The following is an 18290-nucleotide window of genomic DNA, read 5'->3' on the forward strand; positions in this document are numbered from 1 at the left end:
CGTGGCGGTCGGTTTGTCTGCGGCCACGCGCGATGTTCCCGCCGCAATATCGACTATGACCGCATGTTTTTTCCGTCCACCGGAGCGATACGTCTCGATAGAGGTGCATTCGAAGCCACCGGACAGGAACACCAACTCCTGGTCGGGGATGTGGACCTTTGTAAACGCGCACCACACATGGTCAATGGCCGATGGGAACGCGAATTCTCTGGTGTCACCCGGCTGTACAGCGACCGCGAAGATCGTACCCGGCGCGACGATCAGCGCCAGGAGCGCCAGGACGACGAGCGACACGCGCGTCCAGCGCAAACGGTGTCGCGACGATGCTGACACCGACGACCGCCCGCTTCGCCTGAACCCTCCTACCGATTGTCCGTCGCCGAGGCTGCCCTGGAGGTCATGAGCCGCGGGAGGCGATGTTTCGGGTCGATATTCGCATCTCGAGGTTCCCGGGTCGTCACAACCCGCGGTGCCGCTTCGCGACGAGCTCGGGTTCGCGCATCTCGTGTCCGTCGAGAAGTGGTTCGCCCCGGAGGCCAAAGCGCTGAGGCAGTTCAACACCGCGGCCTTGAGCGCGGTCCTGTCCGTGAACGCCGCGGCGAGGGCCCCGCGCACGCCGCGAAACGCGATCAACGCGCGGGACCGTGAGATCGGCATCCCCCGGGGCTCCCCGGGGCGGGGCGTCCGGGGCTGAACGCGCGTCGTCGCGTGGGAGACTCGCGTTTCTGGTCCACGAACCAAACCTTCCACATCTCACAGATTCCAACTGGAGCTGTGGAGGGCAACACTCGCTGGCACCTGCAGAGAGAAATTTCCCGGTTCTGTGACGTGATTTCTCCCCGGGCAGCGCCCGCCATTCCTCGCAGCGTACCCGGTCGCGCGGTCGCATCAGAGGTCGTTTCAACATGGGCGTCGCAGTCCCCGAGCTCAAGCAGTGAGTTCCCGCGCCCTGATTCACCGCGTCGTCCCGAGATCCCCGCAGGCGGAGCGTCCACCCGACCGGGCTCGAATCCGCCCCCGATTCCTAGGGTTACGCCCCGGGCCTCATCCTCCGCTCGCTCGCTCCGTCCGCCCGCGGCCGACATAGTCTGACCCAACGCCACCCCTCCCGCGTCCGATCAGGTACATGGACAAGAAGCTTCGGCTGAAGCTGAACGGCAACCGCGGCGTCGTGGGTGTCCTCCGCGGCTTCGATCAGTTCCTCAACCTGGTGCTCGACGAGGCGCACAACGACGTCGGCCCGGACAAGGAGCCGCTCGGCATGGTGGTGGTGAGGGGCAACAGCGTGCAGGCGATGGAGGCGCTCGAGCACATCCCCAAGGCCAAGGGCACCGCGTGATCGGCGGCGGTCGAGCGCGGGGAAACACCACTCACTTAGCTTCCTTAGGTCTACCACATCGTTAATTAGTCTTTGTTCAATAATAAATACGGCACCCGCCGAGGTAGCCGCCTTCGCTACGAAACGAAGCGCTCAGGCGCGGGGGGTGGAAGGCGTCGCGGCAGCCTCCGCCTCCGCCGGCGCCTCCGCGAAGCTGACCGGCCGGACGCGCTGCCCGGACGCGGTGGACGCGTCCGAGTCCTGCCGAGCGAGGGTACCCTCGGACCCCGACGGCGATTCGGCGATGTCGCTCATCTTGGACGGGGTGTCCGGCCTCCTGTCCCGACTTGACGAGCGCCTCCACCTGTTCTTTCCGGCCGCCGCCGCGGCGCTCTGCTGCCACGCCTCCGCGTACTTCGCAGCCTCCTGCGCCTCGCGCAGCGCGCGCTCGAGCTTGACCTTCTTCATCTCCTTGTACTTGGCCTTGCCGTACACCAATTTTTTGCACCCCTTGTACACCGACCGCACCGCCCATCGACCCTGCTTGGCGGGCGCGTTGATGGCGCTTATCGCCGTCTTCGTCATCGTCTTCGCCGCGCTGTCCACGTACTTCTTGGGCACCGGCACCGAGGGCATCAGCCCGGACACCGCGGACGCCATGCCCGCAGCCTTCGCCGCCATGTAATCCGAAGCCGACATCGCGAACTGCTTCGAGTACGTCTTTGGGTTGCGAAGCAGCGAAGCGTGCGGATTTCTATCCTTGGCCGCCGCGATGAGGTCGGGCAGTATCGGCGTGCACTTGAGCCTCAAGTGCAGCAGGCCAACCTCCTCGCCCGTCCTGTGGTGCAGGATGGGGAGCTGCACGGTGTGAAGAGCGCCGTCGGCGTAGTCGAGCACGCTCTCGATCATCGCCCGCCCGACGGTGGTCTTGCTGCCGACGACGGAGGAGCCGTCGTCGCAGCTCACCTTGAGCTCGACGCTCTGGTCCACCTGCTTGTCGTAGGCGTCCAAGCGCACGAACTCCTCCCACACCGGCCTGCACACCCATTTCTTCTCCATGACGTGCGTCGTCTCTCCGGTGCTCGACTGGATGGAGAAGCTGCTGCCAAACTGCGAAAAGCTCGAGGTGCCGCGCCTGTGCCCCGGCCTGCTCTGCGTCTGCGCGAAGCTCCCGCCCGGGGACTGCAGGTTGGCCAGCGAGTCCAGCCCGAGCTCTTCGCCGGCGCCGAAGCTCCCAAAGTTCGAGCCGTCGCCCTGCGAACCGCCGTGCTCGGACCCTCCCGAAGGGTGAGCGGTGACCATCGTCTCAACCGGCGCAGCCTTGGCCGCCTCGGTGGTGTGCTTCTTGGCGCCCCGCTTGCACCGGACGTAAAAACTGCACGGCTTGGCGCCCTCCTTGGACTCGATCTCCGCGAGGTGCACCGTCATGGCGACGGTCATCGTGGGGTGCTTGGACGATCCCAGTCCCATGATCGAGGTCAACGACGAACCCTTCTTGCCCTGGATGCGTTCAGCCTCGGCCAGCAGCTCCGCCTCGGTGATTTCACCCGGGTTGTCCGTGTTGAGGCCCAACGCGCCGGGTTCCCTCGCGCCCGGTCTGTTGATCCACCACTTCTCCACGTCCCAGTTCACGCAGTTGGGCTCCACCAGCACGTTGGTGAACAGGTTGTTCAGCGCGTTCTCGATCAAAGAGTCGACTCCCGGCAAGTCGCGAATGTCCACAAACGAACTCGTCATCGGCTTGATCGACACCGAGTGCTCGGGCATTCCCACGAATGATATGCGAAGCTTCTGCAGGTACGGCCCGCCCTTTCGGCGGGTCCAGAAGAGGCCCATGCGGAACTTACCCGCGATTCGCAGCTTCGACACGTACACGCGCAGAGGGACGGGAACGGCAAACTTGGCGCCGCCGACTTTGGCGCTGAGCGTGATTTGCATATTCTCCGTGTGCCACACCAAGTCCCACTCCAGGATGGTCTCGCCCTCGTTACCTCGCCAGCATCGGCTCGAGTTGATCCGCGGCGCGGCGTCCCCGAGCTTGAACGTGGTAATCTCCAGTTTCTCCAGGTACGACGGACGAACACGATCCAGCACGTTGGTCAGGATGCGCGTCAACAGCCGGTTGAGCCAAAACTCGATCCAGCCGTCCCAAAACGACCGAAGCACCTCGGACCACCAATCCGCGCACTCCGAACCGTCCGGGTGCAGCTTGGCGTACCCCCTCTTACCCTGAAACCTTCTCAGCTCCTCCGCGCGCGCCTTCTGCTCGACCCACCGCCGCTGCCTCGCGTCCACGTTGGCCAGGTGACGCAGACACCACAACGCCGCTATGACCGCGTACATAGTAGTATGCCACAAGTGCAAGACGAGGAGCGGAAACGTCACCGCGAACAACGCGTGCGGGCCGAGCGTCGACCCGAGATAGAGACGAACGGGGGCCGTCGCCGCGCGAACCGAGGCGCGAAAGTTCCTGACGCGGCGCTGCCAGCGTTTGACGCGGGCCCTCTTCGCCTCGGCGCGGCGCCTCGCCCATCCCCGGGCAAACTCTTTAACGCTCAGCGCCGCGGCGAAGCCTCGCTCGGCGCCGTGACCGTACGTCGCCGACCGCTTCAGGATCCCCCGCCTCTCCACCCTCGGCGGGTCGCGGTGACCGTTCGCCGTCGTTCGCGTTTGGTGCGGGTCGTGGTGACCGTTCGTATTCCCGTGGCCGTTCGCGGTGGCCGGCGGCGGGTCGCTCGCCGTTCGCCTCACGGCGGTTTGACCGTCGTTTGTCGGCGTGGCGGAATCTGAAGCCGTGGGTGAGTTTGGCCCTAAACCCGCGATCGTGCCGCCCTCCTCGATGAGTACTTTCAGATCCCGGCCGAGCACCGCGGCGACGATCTGCGGCTTGGTCCTCGCCACGAGCCTGTGCGTCTGGTTCCCTGGTTTGATAGTCGGGGTCCAGTAGAGGGAATCGGCGGCTCCGTAGGTGACGGGGAGGAAGACGCCTCTGGACACGAGCTCGTTGCCGAGGAAGAGGGCGTCCGTCTGGTCCCTGACTTCCTCCTGCCTGATGGCCCACAGGAGGAACTCGTCCGCCTTGAACGTCTTGGAGTACATGGTCGTCATGGTCTTGTACGGGCGAAAGTCCATCTCCGCGGCCATGCGCGACGCGAAGGAGATGAGAACCTCGTTGTTGAGGAGCACGGGCTCGGAGAGCTTCCGCTGGTATTCCATGAGCGCCTCGAGGCGCATCTGCTCGGCGTAGGACATGACCTCGTCCGCGCCTCCGCCGCTGCGGAGGCGGGAGCGGGTGCGCTTGAGCCATCGCTTGGCGCCCTGCTCCACGCCTGGGGTCCGGGGCGAGCCGAGCTGTTGGAGATCCGGGGGGAGGCGGGCGGTCAGCGAACCGGGAAACGCGTTCGTCGGTTGAGAGGTGCGCCGGGGGCGCGGGACGGACGAGGGGTGACGCGGCGATGGGACGGGGCGTTCGAACGGGGTTCATGAGGGGACCTCTTCGCGCACCTCCTCGGCGATGATGGACACCTTCCGCGCGTGCTTCCCCGGGGTGGTCGCGTCCTCCGCGACTTCCTCGTCACCCAGCCCCATCTTCTCGGGCAGAGGACCGGGCGCCCCATCGTCGGCCTCGCCCTCCGGGGTGAGGGGAACGACGAGATCGCCGGTGTCCTCATCCAGGAGTGCGGTCCCCTGGGGAGGGCCGCGCCGCCGGAACAGACCCATCGCGTATCCCCGGCTCCGTCGCTCTGGCTCACCCGACTCGCCCCGGGACATTTTAACGGTCGGGCGAAGCCTCGGATCACGAGTCCAAGAAACTTTCAGGCGGGGCGGATTCGCGCGCGACGATCCACGAAACGCGCATTTTAACCAACTAGACTAGACTATTGATGTACCCATCGATAACTCACCGCCACGACCTCCCGCCGCGCCCTCGCCCCCGCCCTCCCGGCGAGGACCCGTGCGTCAGCGTCCTCGGATCCCTCCATCGACCCGACGCACGAAGCTCCCTCACCGCCCCGGTCACAACCTCGGGGTCCGCCGCCGCGTACGCCGGGATTCTATTTGCCTCCATTGTAGCGGCGCGAGCCCGTTCAGCTAACAAAACAGCCCTCGACCTGTCCTCGGCGAGGAACCAGTCCCGAGAGGTACCGCCCGGGTCGTCCCTCGGGTACGGCCGCGCGTGTGAGCCGACGAGCGCGTCCGACGCTTCACGAAGCTCGCGCTCCGCGTCGCGCCAGGTTGGTGGACCGCGCGGTAAGTCGTCCAACGCCGCGGCGTGGGACCGCGGTGGGTCGTCCAACGCGGAATCCGACGGCGCGGGTTCGATTCTCGGCGAGACCGACACCCTTTCCTCCCCATCTTCGTCCCCATCTTCGACCCCTTCCTCCCCATCCCCATCCTCGGGTTCTTCTTCCGCGACGACGAGGCTATTCGCGGCGCGCCTCCTGTCGAAGAACGGGATGCTGCTTCGACGAGGGTAGCCTGTAACGCGGGTAGCCTCTTCGTCGCGGCGCTCGTCGTTCGCGGCGTCCCCGGGCTCTTCGGCGGCGACGACGGCGAGGACGCTCCTTCTCCTTTCGAAACGCTCCATCCGCGCGCGCCGCCACGTCGCGAACGCCGCGCGCGTCTTCACCGCGCGCGCCGCCGCCGACGAAGCGATCAAATCACGAACGGAGGGTTTAGTAGCGCGAGGGGAAGAAGTCGTCCCCCCGGGCCCCGGCGCGCGTGCGTGCCTCGAGGGCGATCGCGGTGGCGCGAGGGGCGACGATGCCGGGCGAGTCACCGCGAAGTAGTCGTCCGCCGGCGCGTCTCGTCGCCGCTCCACCGCGACCGACGCGTCACCGGGTGGTGAGTCACCGGCCCCGGTGTTGGGTGAGTCACCGGCCCCGGTGTTAACGTCGTCGTGAACCGGCGGCGCGGGTGTGGGTGCGCCGGCGGTGAACGCCGCGAGCGCCGGCCCCAGGCACCACGCCCGCCACGCCCGCCACATCGCGTGCCTGCGTGCCGCGTCGATTCTCATCGCTTCCACGACGCGGCGCCTGGCGCCGGCGAGCGCGACGATGCGCCACGCCGTAAACGTCGGACCGATGAACCGAATCGTCGCTCTCAATCGCATCGCGCCAGCCGCGCGGATTTGAACGACGCGGGCGCGCCAGCCCCGCCACGCGCGCACCGCGAGTTCCGCCAGCCGCGCGATGCGACGCTCCCTCAAACTTCGCCGCGTCGCGATACGCCGCTTCGCCTCGCTACGCCATCCCAAAAACGCGGTGAAAAAAATCGAAACTTCACGGCGAATCTCGACCGCGTCTTCCCTCGCGCGCGTCCACGCGCCGAACGCGCGCAGCAGCAGCGACAACTTACGAGCGGTTGTCGCGCGCCACGTCGCACGCCTCTCAATTCTTTCCCTCCGGAGCGTCCCCGCGCGCTGACGCCACCGACGCAGTATTTTTTTCGCATAAACCGTGAGCGGGGTGGCGTGCCAGCCCCGGCGCGACTGGAACGCTCGTCGCCGTTTGATCGCAAACTTCAGCACGCGGCGGAGCAGCGCCCTGCGTCGCGCGCGGGCGCACCACCGTCGGAAGAGCGCGGACGGGGTCCGATCGCGGCGCAGGCGTTGCCGCATGGACGTCACCAGTTGCTTCTCGAAACGTTTCCGAAGCGCGCGATTGGCCAGCGCGTTCAACGCCAGCCGTTTAAGACGCTCGCCAGCCTTTTTAGACGCTTTAGCGACCATCGCCCACGCCTTCAGCGTCCTACCCCCGCGATGGCGCCGCGCGAACGAGCGGGCCCGCTCCAACGCGTGGCGTTCAGCCGCGCTCAGCCGGGCCTCCTCCTCCGCCATCCGCGTCGCCTTGGCGGACGCGACCCCCTTCTCGAACGCGCGCATGAAACGCCGTATACGAAGCGCGGGGACGACTGTGAGCTCAACCTCATCCGCTCGCTTTGAACGCGCGACGTTCGAACGCAACGCGCCGAGCGCCGCCGCCAGCCGGTGCGCCCGGTGCAGGCGAGCGGCGGCGGCGTCCAGCGATGATGGTTTAGGGTTTAGGGTCAGGGTTGGGGAGGAGTACTCCACGCCGGCGATGGGCGTCGCGTCGAGGTTAACCGAAAACATCGACTCGTCGTCGTCGTCGTCGTCGTCGAGTCGGTCTTTACCTTTCTCGCCGTGCGGGAGGTCGCCGGATCGAACCCCGTCGTGCGCGTCCGTTTCCGCGCCGCCGCCCATCTCTCGGTACACGCGGTCAAACACGCGTTCAAAGACCCGCGACGCGACGTTCAAGGTGGACGCGCGGGCGGCGTTCACCCTGCGCCGCTTACCCGAACTTTGATCGCCCTCGCCCTCGCCGCGTCGACGGTCCGTCGTCGTGTTCGGCGCACTCGGCGACGCCCAGTTTCGCACGCGGACGTGCGCCATGACCGCCCTCGGTTTGACATGCCGCCCTCGGGTGACTCCAAACGCCCCCGTCCCTCTCGACCGCCGTTCGCCGCGTTCGGCGGTGACGAGTCTCGGGGACGACGCGGTCGTGACCTTCGCGGCTCCTCCGTTTTGGTTCTTAAACCTAGCCGCGGCGCGGTTCATGTCCGCGGTGGCCGATCGAACGGCGACGACGGATTCGGCGCTCGTGTCGCGAAACTTGATCGAGTGTTTCGTCGTCGGCGTCTCCCAACGCGGCCGCCAACCCGTAACGGTTCCTGTGACGGTTCCTGTAACGGCTGTGACGGTTCCCCCTGCGTCTCCCGCCGCGCCGGACGCCGCCGCGGCTCTGCGCACCGCTCGAACGCGCCGCGCCGCCCTCGCCCGAGCGTCCCTCACCCGCCTCTCCTTCAGCTCGGCTTCCTCTTCCGGGGTGAGCCGCGGCGGCGACGGCGCGATCGACGTCGCGGGTTCCAAGTCGTCGTCGTCGATGTCCTCGACGGCGCGAGCCTTGCGCTTCTGACCCGGTGACGCGTCGTCCTTGACTGTAACGGCTGTAACGGCTGCCCTTCGCCGGCCGGAGAACGCGACGCGCGCCTCCGCGACGCGACGCGCCGACGCGGTGGGCTGACGGGGTGGGAACCGGCGGCCGGGGTGGAACGATCCCATCGGCATCGCCCCCGGTATTGAAGGAGCCTCGAGGACGTCGCCGACGCCGTCGGGCGGCGCGGGAAGCGCGGTCCATCCGGCGATCCATCCGGCGCTTCCCCCTGACGACGACGCCATGGCCCTCGCGACGATCGCGCCGTTCGCCGCGGCTCGCGCCGCCTCCTCCACCTTTTCGTTGGCGACGCGAAGCGCCTCCTCGGCCCTCTCGGCTCGCGCCTCCGCCGCCGCCAGCCTCCCGGCTTCCTCCTCCGCGGCGGCGTCAGCCTCGGCGGCGCGCGCCTCGAGCTCGCGCAGACGCTCCGCAGCCTCGGTCATGACGTGGAGCCTGCGCAGCTCCTCCTGCTGCGCGATGCGCTCAGCCTCGGCCTTCTCAGACGCGGCGGTTTCGGCGAGACGTCGCTCGTTGTCCGCGTCCTCGGCGGCTCTTGCCACCGCGGCGTTGAGCTCGTCCATGGCAGCCTGCGCGCGCTCCTCCGCCGCCCTCGCGGCGTCCATCTCAGCCTCGTACACGGACTGCGCGCGCGCAGCCTCGGCTTCCTCCCACAGCGCGCGTTTCTCAGCCTCGGCGGCGCGTTCCCTCGCGAGAATCGCCGCCGCCTCCTCCTTCGCCGCCTCGACGGCGGCTTCCAAGGTCGCTCGCTCCGCCGCCGCCGTCGCCTCAGCCTCGAGCTCCCGCGCGGCCGCGGCGTTCGCCCTCGCCGTCGCCGCGCGCTCCCGAACGAGGGCATCCTCGCGTTCCACCTCGAGCCGCGCGCGCTCGGCGGCCGCGGCCGTCTCCGCGAGTCTCACGGCGCGGCCGCGGGCGAGCTCGGCGGCGGCGGATGCTTCGGCGAGCGCGAGAGCCACGTACTTTTCAGCCGATTCCGCAGCCTCGCGCTTAGCCTTGGCCTCGGCGGCGGCGACGGCGGCGCGCTCGCGCGCTTCGTACGTGGCCTCGGCGGCGGCGGCGGCGGCGGCGAGCGCGGCGGTCTTGTCCGCCTCTCGCGCGGCGGCGTCCTTCTCCTCCTTTTCCTTTTCCGCGGCGGCGGCTCTCTCCTTCTCGTCGGCTTCCTCCCTCGCGCGTCGCTCAGCCTCTTCCGCCGCGGCTTTCGCGGCGGCCTGGGCGGTAGCCTCGGCGTCCCGGGCGACGCGTTCCTTGACCCGGCGCTTGATTTGCGCCTCCGTCGCCGCGGCGGCTTTTTCCGCGGCGACGGCTCGCGCCTCGAGGGCGGCGACCTTTTTCTTCTCCTTGGCCGCCGCGCGGTCCGCTCGCTCGCGAGCCTTGGCCTCGCGCGCGATCGCCCTCTCCGCTCGTTCGCGTTCGCGCTTCGCCGTCTCCGTCGCGGCGGTCGCCTTGGCACGCCACTCGCGCATCTCGTTCGCGGCTCTGAGCGCCCTATCGCGCTCCAACGCGGCTTCGTCCTCGGCGTCTCGAGTCGCCCTCGCGGACGCCACGGCGGCGGTTGATTTGATCGCGCTGCTCTGCGCGTTGGCGACGGCATCCTCCGCCTTTTTCGCCCGCATCGCCGCGGAATCGGCGACGACGCGTTTCTCGAAGAGAACCTGCGCGGCTTTGGCGGCTCGAGCTTCGGTTTCGGCGCGTTTGCGTCGAATCTCTTCCGACTCCGTCTCCGCCGACGCGGCTATCCTCGCCGAACGTTTGCGAGCCACGGCGGCGGCGACGCTCGCGGCTCGTCGTTCCTCCTCAGCCTCGCGTCGCTTCTCGGCCTTTTCCGCGGCGTCGGCGCGGGCGGCGGCGATCGCCGCGTCCATCTCCTCCCTGGCGCGCCTTTGCGCCTCTTCAAATTCCGCATCCGCGGTTTGCCTGGCTCGCTGCAGTTTAGCCTCGGCGGCGACCTTCGCGACTTCCAACCGAACTCTGGCGCGGTCCCGCGCCATACGAAGTTCCTCCGCGCCCTGTTCGTCCATCGCATCCCTCGAGCGGGTGCGCGCAGCCTCGCCCAGGGCGACGAGCTCCGCCTTGGCCTCGCGTAAAGCCTCGGAAGCCTCGGCGACGGCGCGATTGACGTGATCGGCGTGCGTCGCTTTAGCCTCGGCGAGCGCCTCCGCCGCGGCTTCCTTCGCGGCTTTCTCCGCGTCAGTCGCGGCGCGCTCCTCCTCCCTCTTCGCCGCGGACGCAAACTTGGCGAACACCGCGTGCTCGCGCGAGGTCTTCTCGCGGTCGTCGGCGTCTTTCCGCGCGGACGCGAGGGAGGATTCGAGCTCGGCGGCTGCGGCGGCGTCAGCCTCCGCCGCCGTCGCCGCCGCCGTCTCTTCCAGCTCCGCCCGATGCCACCGCGAAGCCTCAGCCTCAGCCTCCTCGACGTCCGCCGCGTGTTGCGCCTTGAGGTGTTCGAGGACGCGGTCGCACTGCTTCTTGACCGTCGCGAACTCCTCGGCGATCGCGGACGCGGACGCAGCCTCGGCGTCGGCTCTGGCGGCGTCCGCTCGCGACGCCGCCTCCTCCGCCGACGCCGCCTCCTCCGCGGCTCGTCTGCGCTCGTCTGCGAGCTTGACGGCGGCGGCGGCGGCCCTCTCCGCGGCGCCCGCGGCGTCCAACGCGCGCTGACGCGCGGATTCCAGCTCCGGCGCGGGCGGCGTCGAGACGGCCGACTCGAACGCTTCGGCGAGTCGCTTCGCGTCGGACCTGGCGACGGCGGCTCTCGCCTTGGCGCGGTCGAGAGCCTCCGCCGCCGCCGCCGCGGTCGTCGGCGATTCCGCGATAGAGACCTGGCTCGCGATCGCCTCCACCTCCGCCTCCGCCATCTCCGCGGCGGCCGCAGCCTCCACGACGTCCCCGCGGCGCGGCGTGTCCTCGGCGGCTGAGAGCGCCTCTGCCGCTTTCGCCGCTTCGGCGGCGGCGAGGGCCAACTCCTCCCTCTGCGACTCGGCGCGCGCGGCTCGCTCCGCGGCCATCTCTGCGCTCTCCCTCTTCTCCCTGGCCCGCGCGACGGCGGCGTTCGCGCGCGCCTCCGCCTCGGCGACGCGAATCGCGGCCAGCTCGCGCTTCTCGCGTAGCTCCACCCGCGTCAATTTTTCACGCGCATCCGCCTCGACGACGGCGACGAAGCGCACGTTCCTCGCCTCGGCGGCGGCTAGAGCCGCGGCAGCCTCCTCCGCCTCCTTTGCCGCCCGCGTCTCCGCCTCTAAAGCGGCGACGCGCATGCGCTCCGCCTCCTGCGCGGTTCGCTTGGCGGCGAGTAAGCGATCCTCCGCTTCGCGCTCCGCGGCGTCGATTCGTATGGCGGCGGCTCTGTCCTTTTCATCCTCGGCGATTTCGTGCTCGCGGGTCGCGACCATTTCGCGCCTCTCCGCGGCTCTCCGCTCGCGCTCGCCGCGCCTTTTCGCGTCAGCCGCCGCGGCGTCAGCCTCACGAGCTGCCGCCTCCTCCGCGCGTCGAAGCTCGGCCAAAGCGGCCGAAGCGGCATCCTTTTGCGCGCGAGCGGCGAACGCCTCCCGCTCCGCCCTCGCCCTCGCCGCGAGCTCTCTCGCGCGCGTCGCTTCCAACTCTGCCCGTTCCTTCGCAGCCTCCTCCTCGTACTCGGCGACGGCCCTGGCCTCGTCCGCCGCGGCCGCCCGGGCGCGCTCGACGCGCCGGCGCGCCTCGGCGACGGCAGCTTCGCGCTCGCGCCGCGCCTTTTCCGCGCGTTCCCGCGCCTCCCTCGCGATCGCTTCCTTCGCGGTTCGCGCCTCGGCGGCTTTGGTAAACGCGACGGACTTGCGTCGAGAATCGTCCGCCGCGGCCATCGCGCATCGTTCAGCCTCGCGCTCGGTCGCCGCCGCGCTCGCGCGCTCCACCGCGGCGCCCGCGCGAAGGGCGCTTGCCACCCTCGCGACGAGCGCGCGCGACGCCGCGGACCGTTCGTTCGCCGCAGCCGAAGCCGCGTCGACGGCGAGTTTTCTGTCGTGGTCCGTCGCGGCCAGGCGAGCCTCCGCGGCGGCCGCCACCCGCAGGGCGTCGCTCGCGTCGCGCACGAGCGACTCGCGGCGTGCCTCAAGCCTGCGCACGGCGTCGGCGTGCGTCGCCACCTCGGCCGTCGCCTTTTCCACATCCGGATTTGCGGTGTTATTCTCGGCGATTGCGATTCTCGCGGCGGATGCGGCGAACGCTTCCCGATCCCTGGCGGCGCCGGCGGCGACCTCGACCCGCGAACGCTCGGTGGCGAGGCGCGCAGCCTCCTCGCGCCACCTCGCGACGGATGCGAGCAGGTACGCGTCGGCGCGTTCGGCGTCCGCGAGTCCGTGCGAGCGTTTCGCATCCGCCCCCACCGCCGAGAGGAGCTCGTGCACGGCGGCGGCGACCGCCGTCATCTCCGCCGGCGCCGTCTCCGCGGCGGCGGCGACGGATCGAAGCTCCTCGCGCGCGTTGACCGACTTGGCCTCGAATTCCCCGCACTCCTCGGCGCGCCGTTCGGCGGCCACGGTCGCCGCGGCGAGTTGGGACTCTGCGCGCGTGCGTTCCTCCCTCGCGAGCTGGCCCAAGTCGCGGTGCAACGCCACCGGGTCGTCGGCCAAATCCAACCTCGCAACCTCGGATTCGGCGTCAGCCGCGGACGCCGAAACCTCGAGGTGTTTCCTCTGCGCATCGTCCGCGATGGCGCGAAACTCGAGCGAACGCTCGATCTCCGCGGTGGCGACGCCCGCGGCGGTTCGTTCGGCGGCGTCGGCAGCCGCCTTGACCTCTTTCGCTTCGGCAATCGCCCGAAGCTTTTTAAGCTCGGCGTCGCGAAGGAAATTCTCAGCCTCCACCACCGCGGCGGCGAAAGCCTCCGCCTTTCGCGCCCTGAAGGCCGGATCGGAGTTGAGCTCGCGGCCGTACGCGGCAGCCTCGGCGGCGAGCTCGACGTGGACCCGCGCGGATCGTTCCGCGGCATCGGCGCGCCGGCGCAGGGTGTCCACTTTTTGTCTCGCCGCCTCGAGCTCCGCCGCCGACGCCGCGGCGAGAGCCTCCGCCGCCAACGCCGACTCCCTCGCCGCCGCCGCCTCGTCCGCCGCGGCTCGAGCGGTGTCCCCCGCGGTCTTCTCCGCGGCATCCGCGGCGGCCATGGCGGCGAGCTTGGCCTCCTCGGCGGCTTCAGCCTCGGCGCGTAGCCGCTTCGCCTCGCGCCGCGTGAAGGAAAGTCTCTCGTCACGGTGGTTTCGTGCAGCGGCTTCCTCGGAAAGTTTCGAACTTTCGACGTCGCGTTCGGCGCGCTCCAACCGTTTAGCCCAGAAGTTCTCGAGCGCTTGCGCGGCGCGTGCGGTCGCGACGGCTTCCGCGGAGAGCGCGTCGGCTGTTTGTGCGCGTTTGTACGCGTCGTCGCGCCGTTTTCGGGTCGCCCGAAAAGCCCGAGCCGCCGATTCCAATCCCTCCGCCGCCGAAGCGAGCGCGTCTCTTCGTTCAATCGCCGACGTCGCGGTCTTCTCGTGCGCGTCAGCCTCCGCGCGCGCGAGCGCCGCGTCGCGCTCCAGAGCGATCGCCTGCGCGGTGGACGAGTCCGCCTGTCCGCGAATCTCCGACACGGTATCGGGATCTGCGGACATGTTTCTCGAAGCGTCCTCCGCGAGTTCTCGCTGTCGAGCCGCGCCCGCCCTAGCCTTTGCCACCCTCGCGAGAGCCTCTTTCGCTCGAACGCTCGACGCGTCGGCCCTGGCGCGAGCGTCGTGAACCTCCAGCGCGACCGCGTCGGCCACCTGCGACATGCCCGCGGCCGATGTGGCGACAGCCTTGGCGGCGGCGGCGTTAGCCTCGGCGGCGATAGCCTCGCGAGTGGCATCCGCGGCGGCGGAAGCTGCGGCGTCGGCGAGGTGTTCCGCCTTCGCCGCCGCCGCCGCAAACGCAGCCTCCGAGTCCGCGTCGCGCGAGGGTTCGGACGAATCGACGGAGGACGGGGGCACGCGTCGCGCGCGATCGAGCCGCGCGGCGGCGACGGCATCCGCCGCCTGGCCCGCGCGTTTTTGCGCAGCCTTTGCGGCTGATACCTTCGCCTCGGAATCTTTGGCGAGGCGGTCGGCGTCTGCGGCTGCTTCTCGCGCGAGCTCGCGAGCCTTGACGGCGGTTTCGTCCGTCGCCGCCGCGAGTTTCACGCGCGACACGTCGGAGGGGTCCAGGGCGGGCGACGGAGGAACGTCGGGCGCGTCGGAATCGGCCGCCCCGCCCAGTTTTCTGGCACCCGGCGCGTCGAAAACTCGCATCGCCGCCGCCCGTTTCCTCGCCGCCTCGAGTAACTCCGTCTCTTCAAACTCGTCCTCGACTTGGATGCCCGAGCCGTTCCTTCGCACCTTTCGCAGGTGCTCGAGCGCCTCTCTGGTTCTCTGAATGGCCGCGCTGGTGCCCTTGTACCCCTCCTCCTCGTCCTTGATCTCGTCAACCGCCAAACGACGAAACCTGCGCATGTGCGGCGAAGCGAGAGATACCCAACGGCAGTCAGCCTCCGTCGCTCGGAATCGAAGCCAACCGTCGGTTTTTTTGAGCGCCGCCGCAGCCTCCGCGCCCGCGACGCGGCGGCGACTGCCGATAAACTCGAGTCTCAACTCTTCACCAACCTCGTTAGCGCGTGCCTTGACCTCGCTGGGCTTGCGCGCCGCGTCGAGGCGAGCCTTGGCGGCGGTAGTCTCCTTTGGCTCGCCGGGCATCGCCGCTTCGAGCTTCAATTTCTTATACGCCTCGCGACTGGCGAAGAGTCTCCACGCGTGAAACGTCGTGACGCCCAACTTTCGCTGGCGAAAGCTTCCCGCGAGCGAACCCATGTGCGTGTCGAATTCGGTCATCAGCGGGAGCCTGCGCCACTGCGCGACAGCCGCGTTGAGCGCGCGCCGGTCGCGATGCGCCCGCGCCAACTCGACCGATTTTCTCTCCGACTTTGAAGCAGCCGCAGACTTTGACCACATCGCACACGCGTCGGCGCACCGCTTGCGCAAGCGCAGCTCAACGGCGTCGTCGGCGACGTCGCACAGCTGTCGCACCCTCGCCGCGACGTTTCGTAACGTTTCAAACGCGACGCGAACCGCCGGCGCGCGATTCCGCGACCAGACCCTTCGAACGTACGCCTCCACGCCCCGCCTCTCGGCTGCGGCGGCGGCGAACGCGCCCAGGGCGCACTTCATCAGCAGTTTCCGCGCGAGCGACGCGAGCATCTCCCGCTTGAACCTGCTACCCTGCCACGGGTCGTCTCGCGATTGGCCGTCGCCGCGGGTTTCGGGGTCGACGGTCCACGCGGCTCCCCTGGATTGGACGTGGACGTTGCGGCTGCCGGGTTGGCGGGCGTCGAGGAAGACGCCGCCTCCCGGGGGGCGCCATCGCTCCGTCGCGCCGCGCCGTCTTCGTCGCGCCGCCGCCTCCCGTTCCCTCCGGATCTTCTCCGCAGCCTCGGAGAACGCCAGGAGCCTGTCCTGCTCCCTCAGGCCTAGGCACACCTCGACGTATCGCTCGCGAAGCGCGGCGAGCCGTCGCCCGTGCTTTGCGCGTTGCGCCCCGACCAGGACGCCAACCGCCCTCAGCTGCAACTGCAACTTGGTCACCAGCGGGTTCGTCGGCGCGTCTTCGTTTTCATCCGGGAACTCACCCGACCTGAGGGCGCCGGCGGCGTCGGCCACGTCGACGTGAAGCCTGCCGTGCGCCCTGAGTTCCTCCCTGCCCATGGTTTGGATCTGCGCATCCGCCGATTCAACCCCAGCCGCCGAGTAGTACCCCAACGTCTCGAACGCGGCTTTAACCTCACCGCCCGCCGTTTTCGTCACGTCGAGCGGCTCGTCGATGGGTCGGTCGTCCACGACGTTGATGCGAAGCACCACCCTTGGTTCGACGGAGTCCTCGTCGGCGTCCATGCGAACCTGCACTGCGGTGTCAGCTCCGGTTGGTCGCGCGTCGCACTGAGCCCCCGTGCTGGTAGTGCGTGGATAGAGCACGAGCGGCGGCGACGGCTCGTCGTCTTCTTCCACGACGAGGAACTCCCGCGCGTTTTTGTTTTCATCCTCGTCCGACTCGTCCCCAACCACGATGCGCTTGCCCGCGGGCGCCGGTTGGCCTCGTTTTTCCCGGTTGGCCTCGTCCGCTCTCCTCTCGCGTAATCCCCTCTGGACGGGGGCCGTCGCCTCCTCTTCCGTCGCCGCCGTTCGGCTCGCCTCGGCGTTGACGCGCCCCTCCTCCCGCCGCCCGCGCGCTCCCCACGCCCGCCGTCGCTCCAAAAGGCGCGCCTCGCGTCTCTCATCGGCGCCAGCTCGAATCGCCGAACGCGCCTCGGGCGCCGGGAGCCTCGATCGGGGCCAGCGCTGACCCCGCCTGAGAAAGTCGGCGGTCGCGTCCGCGTCGTCGCGCAGGGCAGCCTCCTCCGCCACCGCGGCCAGCGCGCCGCCCCGACCGGTCTCGACGGAGCTCCCAAACGCGTATCGCGACGCGTGCGGCGGTTTCTGACCAACCGTTTTTTTTACCGTTTCCGAGCTTCTTCGCGGCGTCGGCTCCCTACGCGGCTTTCCACGCGCGGGTAAGCCCAGAGCGACGCGAAGCTCGGAGGCGGACGCGACGACCGCGGATCGATCGGACGAAAACGGCGGGCGATTCCCCGCATCCTTCTCTCCTCGTTCTCCTTCTTCTCCTTCTTCTCCTTCTTCTCCTTCTTCTCCTTTTTCTAATTCTTCTCCTTCGAAAGCTCGGACGACGGCGGCGTCGCCGTCGACTAGGCGCTGGAGCCCCACGCGGGTGGACGGGAGCATCGGCGACCAGTCGCGGTCCTTCAGCGCGCGCATCGTGCGCATCCTCGGGCTCACCGCGGCGACCCGCGCCGGACCGGGTGACGGCGGCGACTGTTCCCGGGTGGTAGCCCCGTCGACCGCGTCTGCTCGCGGCTCCGGTTCCGACGTAGCTCCGGGCTCGGGGCTCGGCGGAAACTTCACTCGCCTGTCCACGCCGTCGTCCCCCGCGCGGACGCGCCGCAGGAACGCACGCATGTCGCTCACGCGCGCGTCCCTTGCGGCTCGCGCGTCGCGCACGTCCGACCAGAGCTCGGCCACCGCCGCCGCCGCGCCCCGTTCCGATGAGTCGTCGACGTCGTCGAGGGCGTCACTCGTCGAGGAGCCGTTCCGACCGGCATCCCGCGCCTCCCCAACCTCGCGCTCAACCTCGCGCTCAACCTCGAACGACGACGACTCCCCCAACGTCTCGTCGTCCCCCACGTAGCTCGCGTAGTTGCCGTAGAGGACGCCGCGAAACGTCGGTATCGAAACGCCGGAGGGCCGAAAGGCGAAAGCCGGGTCCGACTCGGAGTCGAGGAGTTCCGCGACGCTCACGTCGGCGACGTCGTCGTCGTCGTTTAGGTCGGCACCCCCCTCGGCGTCCGGTGACTCACCGTCCGCGTCGTCCGCGCGCGCCGGTTCCTCCCCGACGTCGCGATACGTCGCCGCCGGCTCGGTGCCCACCCATTCTTCTTCTTCGTCGTCGTCGTCGTCGAGCCACGAGGGGAGGCCGGCGAGCATGTCGCCCGGCGACGCGGGCGCGTCCTCGCGCACGTCGGAGTAGAACTCGAGCTCCTCCCGCGTGAGGATCTCGCCCGGGAGAGGGACGTCCTCGTCGAAGTCCGCGGCGGCGAGGTACGCCGCGCGCGTCGCAGCGTCCGTCGGCGAAGTAGCCGCGTTCGGTGGGGTCTCATCCACCGCCGCGGCCGTTGTTGACGACGCGGGCGGCGACGGCGTCGGGGTCGTGGCCTCGACGGGGGGCTCATCCTCCGGCGTCGGTGGGGACATGGCGGGAGTACAGCACGAGAACGTCCACCGGCTGGGTTTCAGGATCGGCTGGGGCCTTGGATGCCCCGGCCGAGGCCTGCCGGACCCTGTCGGGCCACTCTCCAGATTCTGCCTGAACTCGACCATATTCAAATTTCACGCATCGCCTCCTGACCTGTCGGTCCTATCGCGGGGCTTTGATGCCCCCGGGGGGAT

At 69.2% G+C, this 18290-nt stretch overlaps 3 protein-coding genes across 3 annotated transcripts; 1 reads left to right on the forward strand and 2 right to left on the reverse strand.

The window, feature by feature from the left end:
- Positions 1-905: 905 nt before the first annotated feature.
- On the forward strand, positions 906-1339 carry MICPUN_58329 (predicted protein; the record flags this gene model as incomplete). The annotated part of the gene is made up of 2 exons (XM_002501960.1): positions 906-934; positions 1123-1339. 2 exons carry the CDS (start codon positions 906-908, stop codon positions 1337-1339), a joined length of 246 nt encoding a protein of 81 aa, XP_002502006.1.
- A 132-nt stretch (positions 1340-1471) lies between these two features.
- MICPUN_58330 (predicted protein) lies at positions 1472-5089 on the reverse strand (the record flags this gene model as incomplete). Its single annotated transcript, XM_002502333.1, has 2 exons — positions 1472-4669; positions 4811-5089. 2 exons carry the CDS (start codon positions 5087-5089, stop codon positions 1472-1474), a joined length of 3477 nt encoding a protein of 1158 aa, XP_002502379.1.
- A 130-nt stretch (positions 5090-5219) lies between these two features.
- On the reverse strand, positions 5220-18221 carry MICPUN_58331 (predicted protein; the record flags this gene model as incomplete). Its single annotated transcript, XM_002502334.1, has 1 exon — positions 5220-18221. The coding sequence occupies one exon, from the start codon at positions 18219-18221 to the stop codon at positions 5220-5222; it is 13002 nt and encodes a 4333-aa protein (XP_002502380.1).
- Positions 18222-18290: the final 69 nt, after the last annotated feature.

The sequence above is a fragment of the Micromonas commoda genome, chromosome 5 (genome assembly GCF_000090985.2).
Source record: "Micromonas commoda chromosome 5, complete sequence".
NCBI lineage: Eukaryota > Viridiplantae > Chlorophyta > Mamiellophyceae > Mamiellales > Mamiellaceae > Micromonas > Micromonas commoda.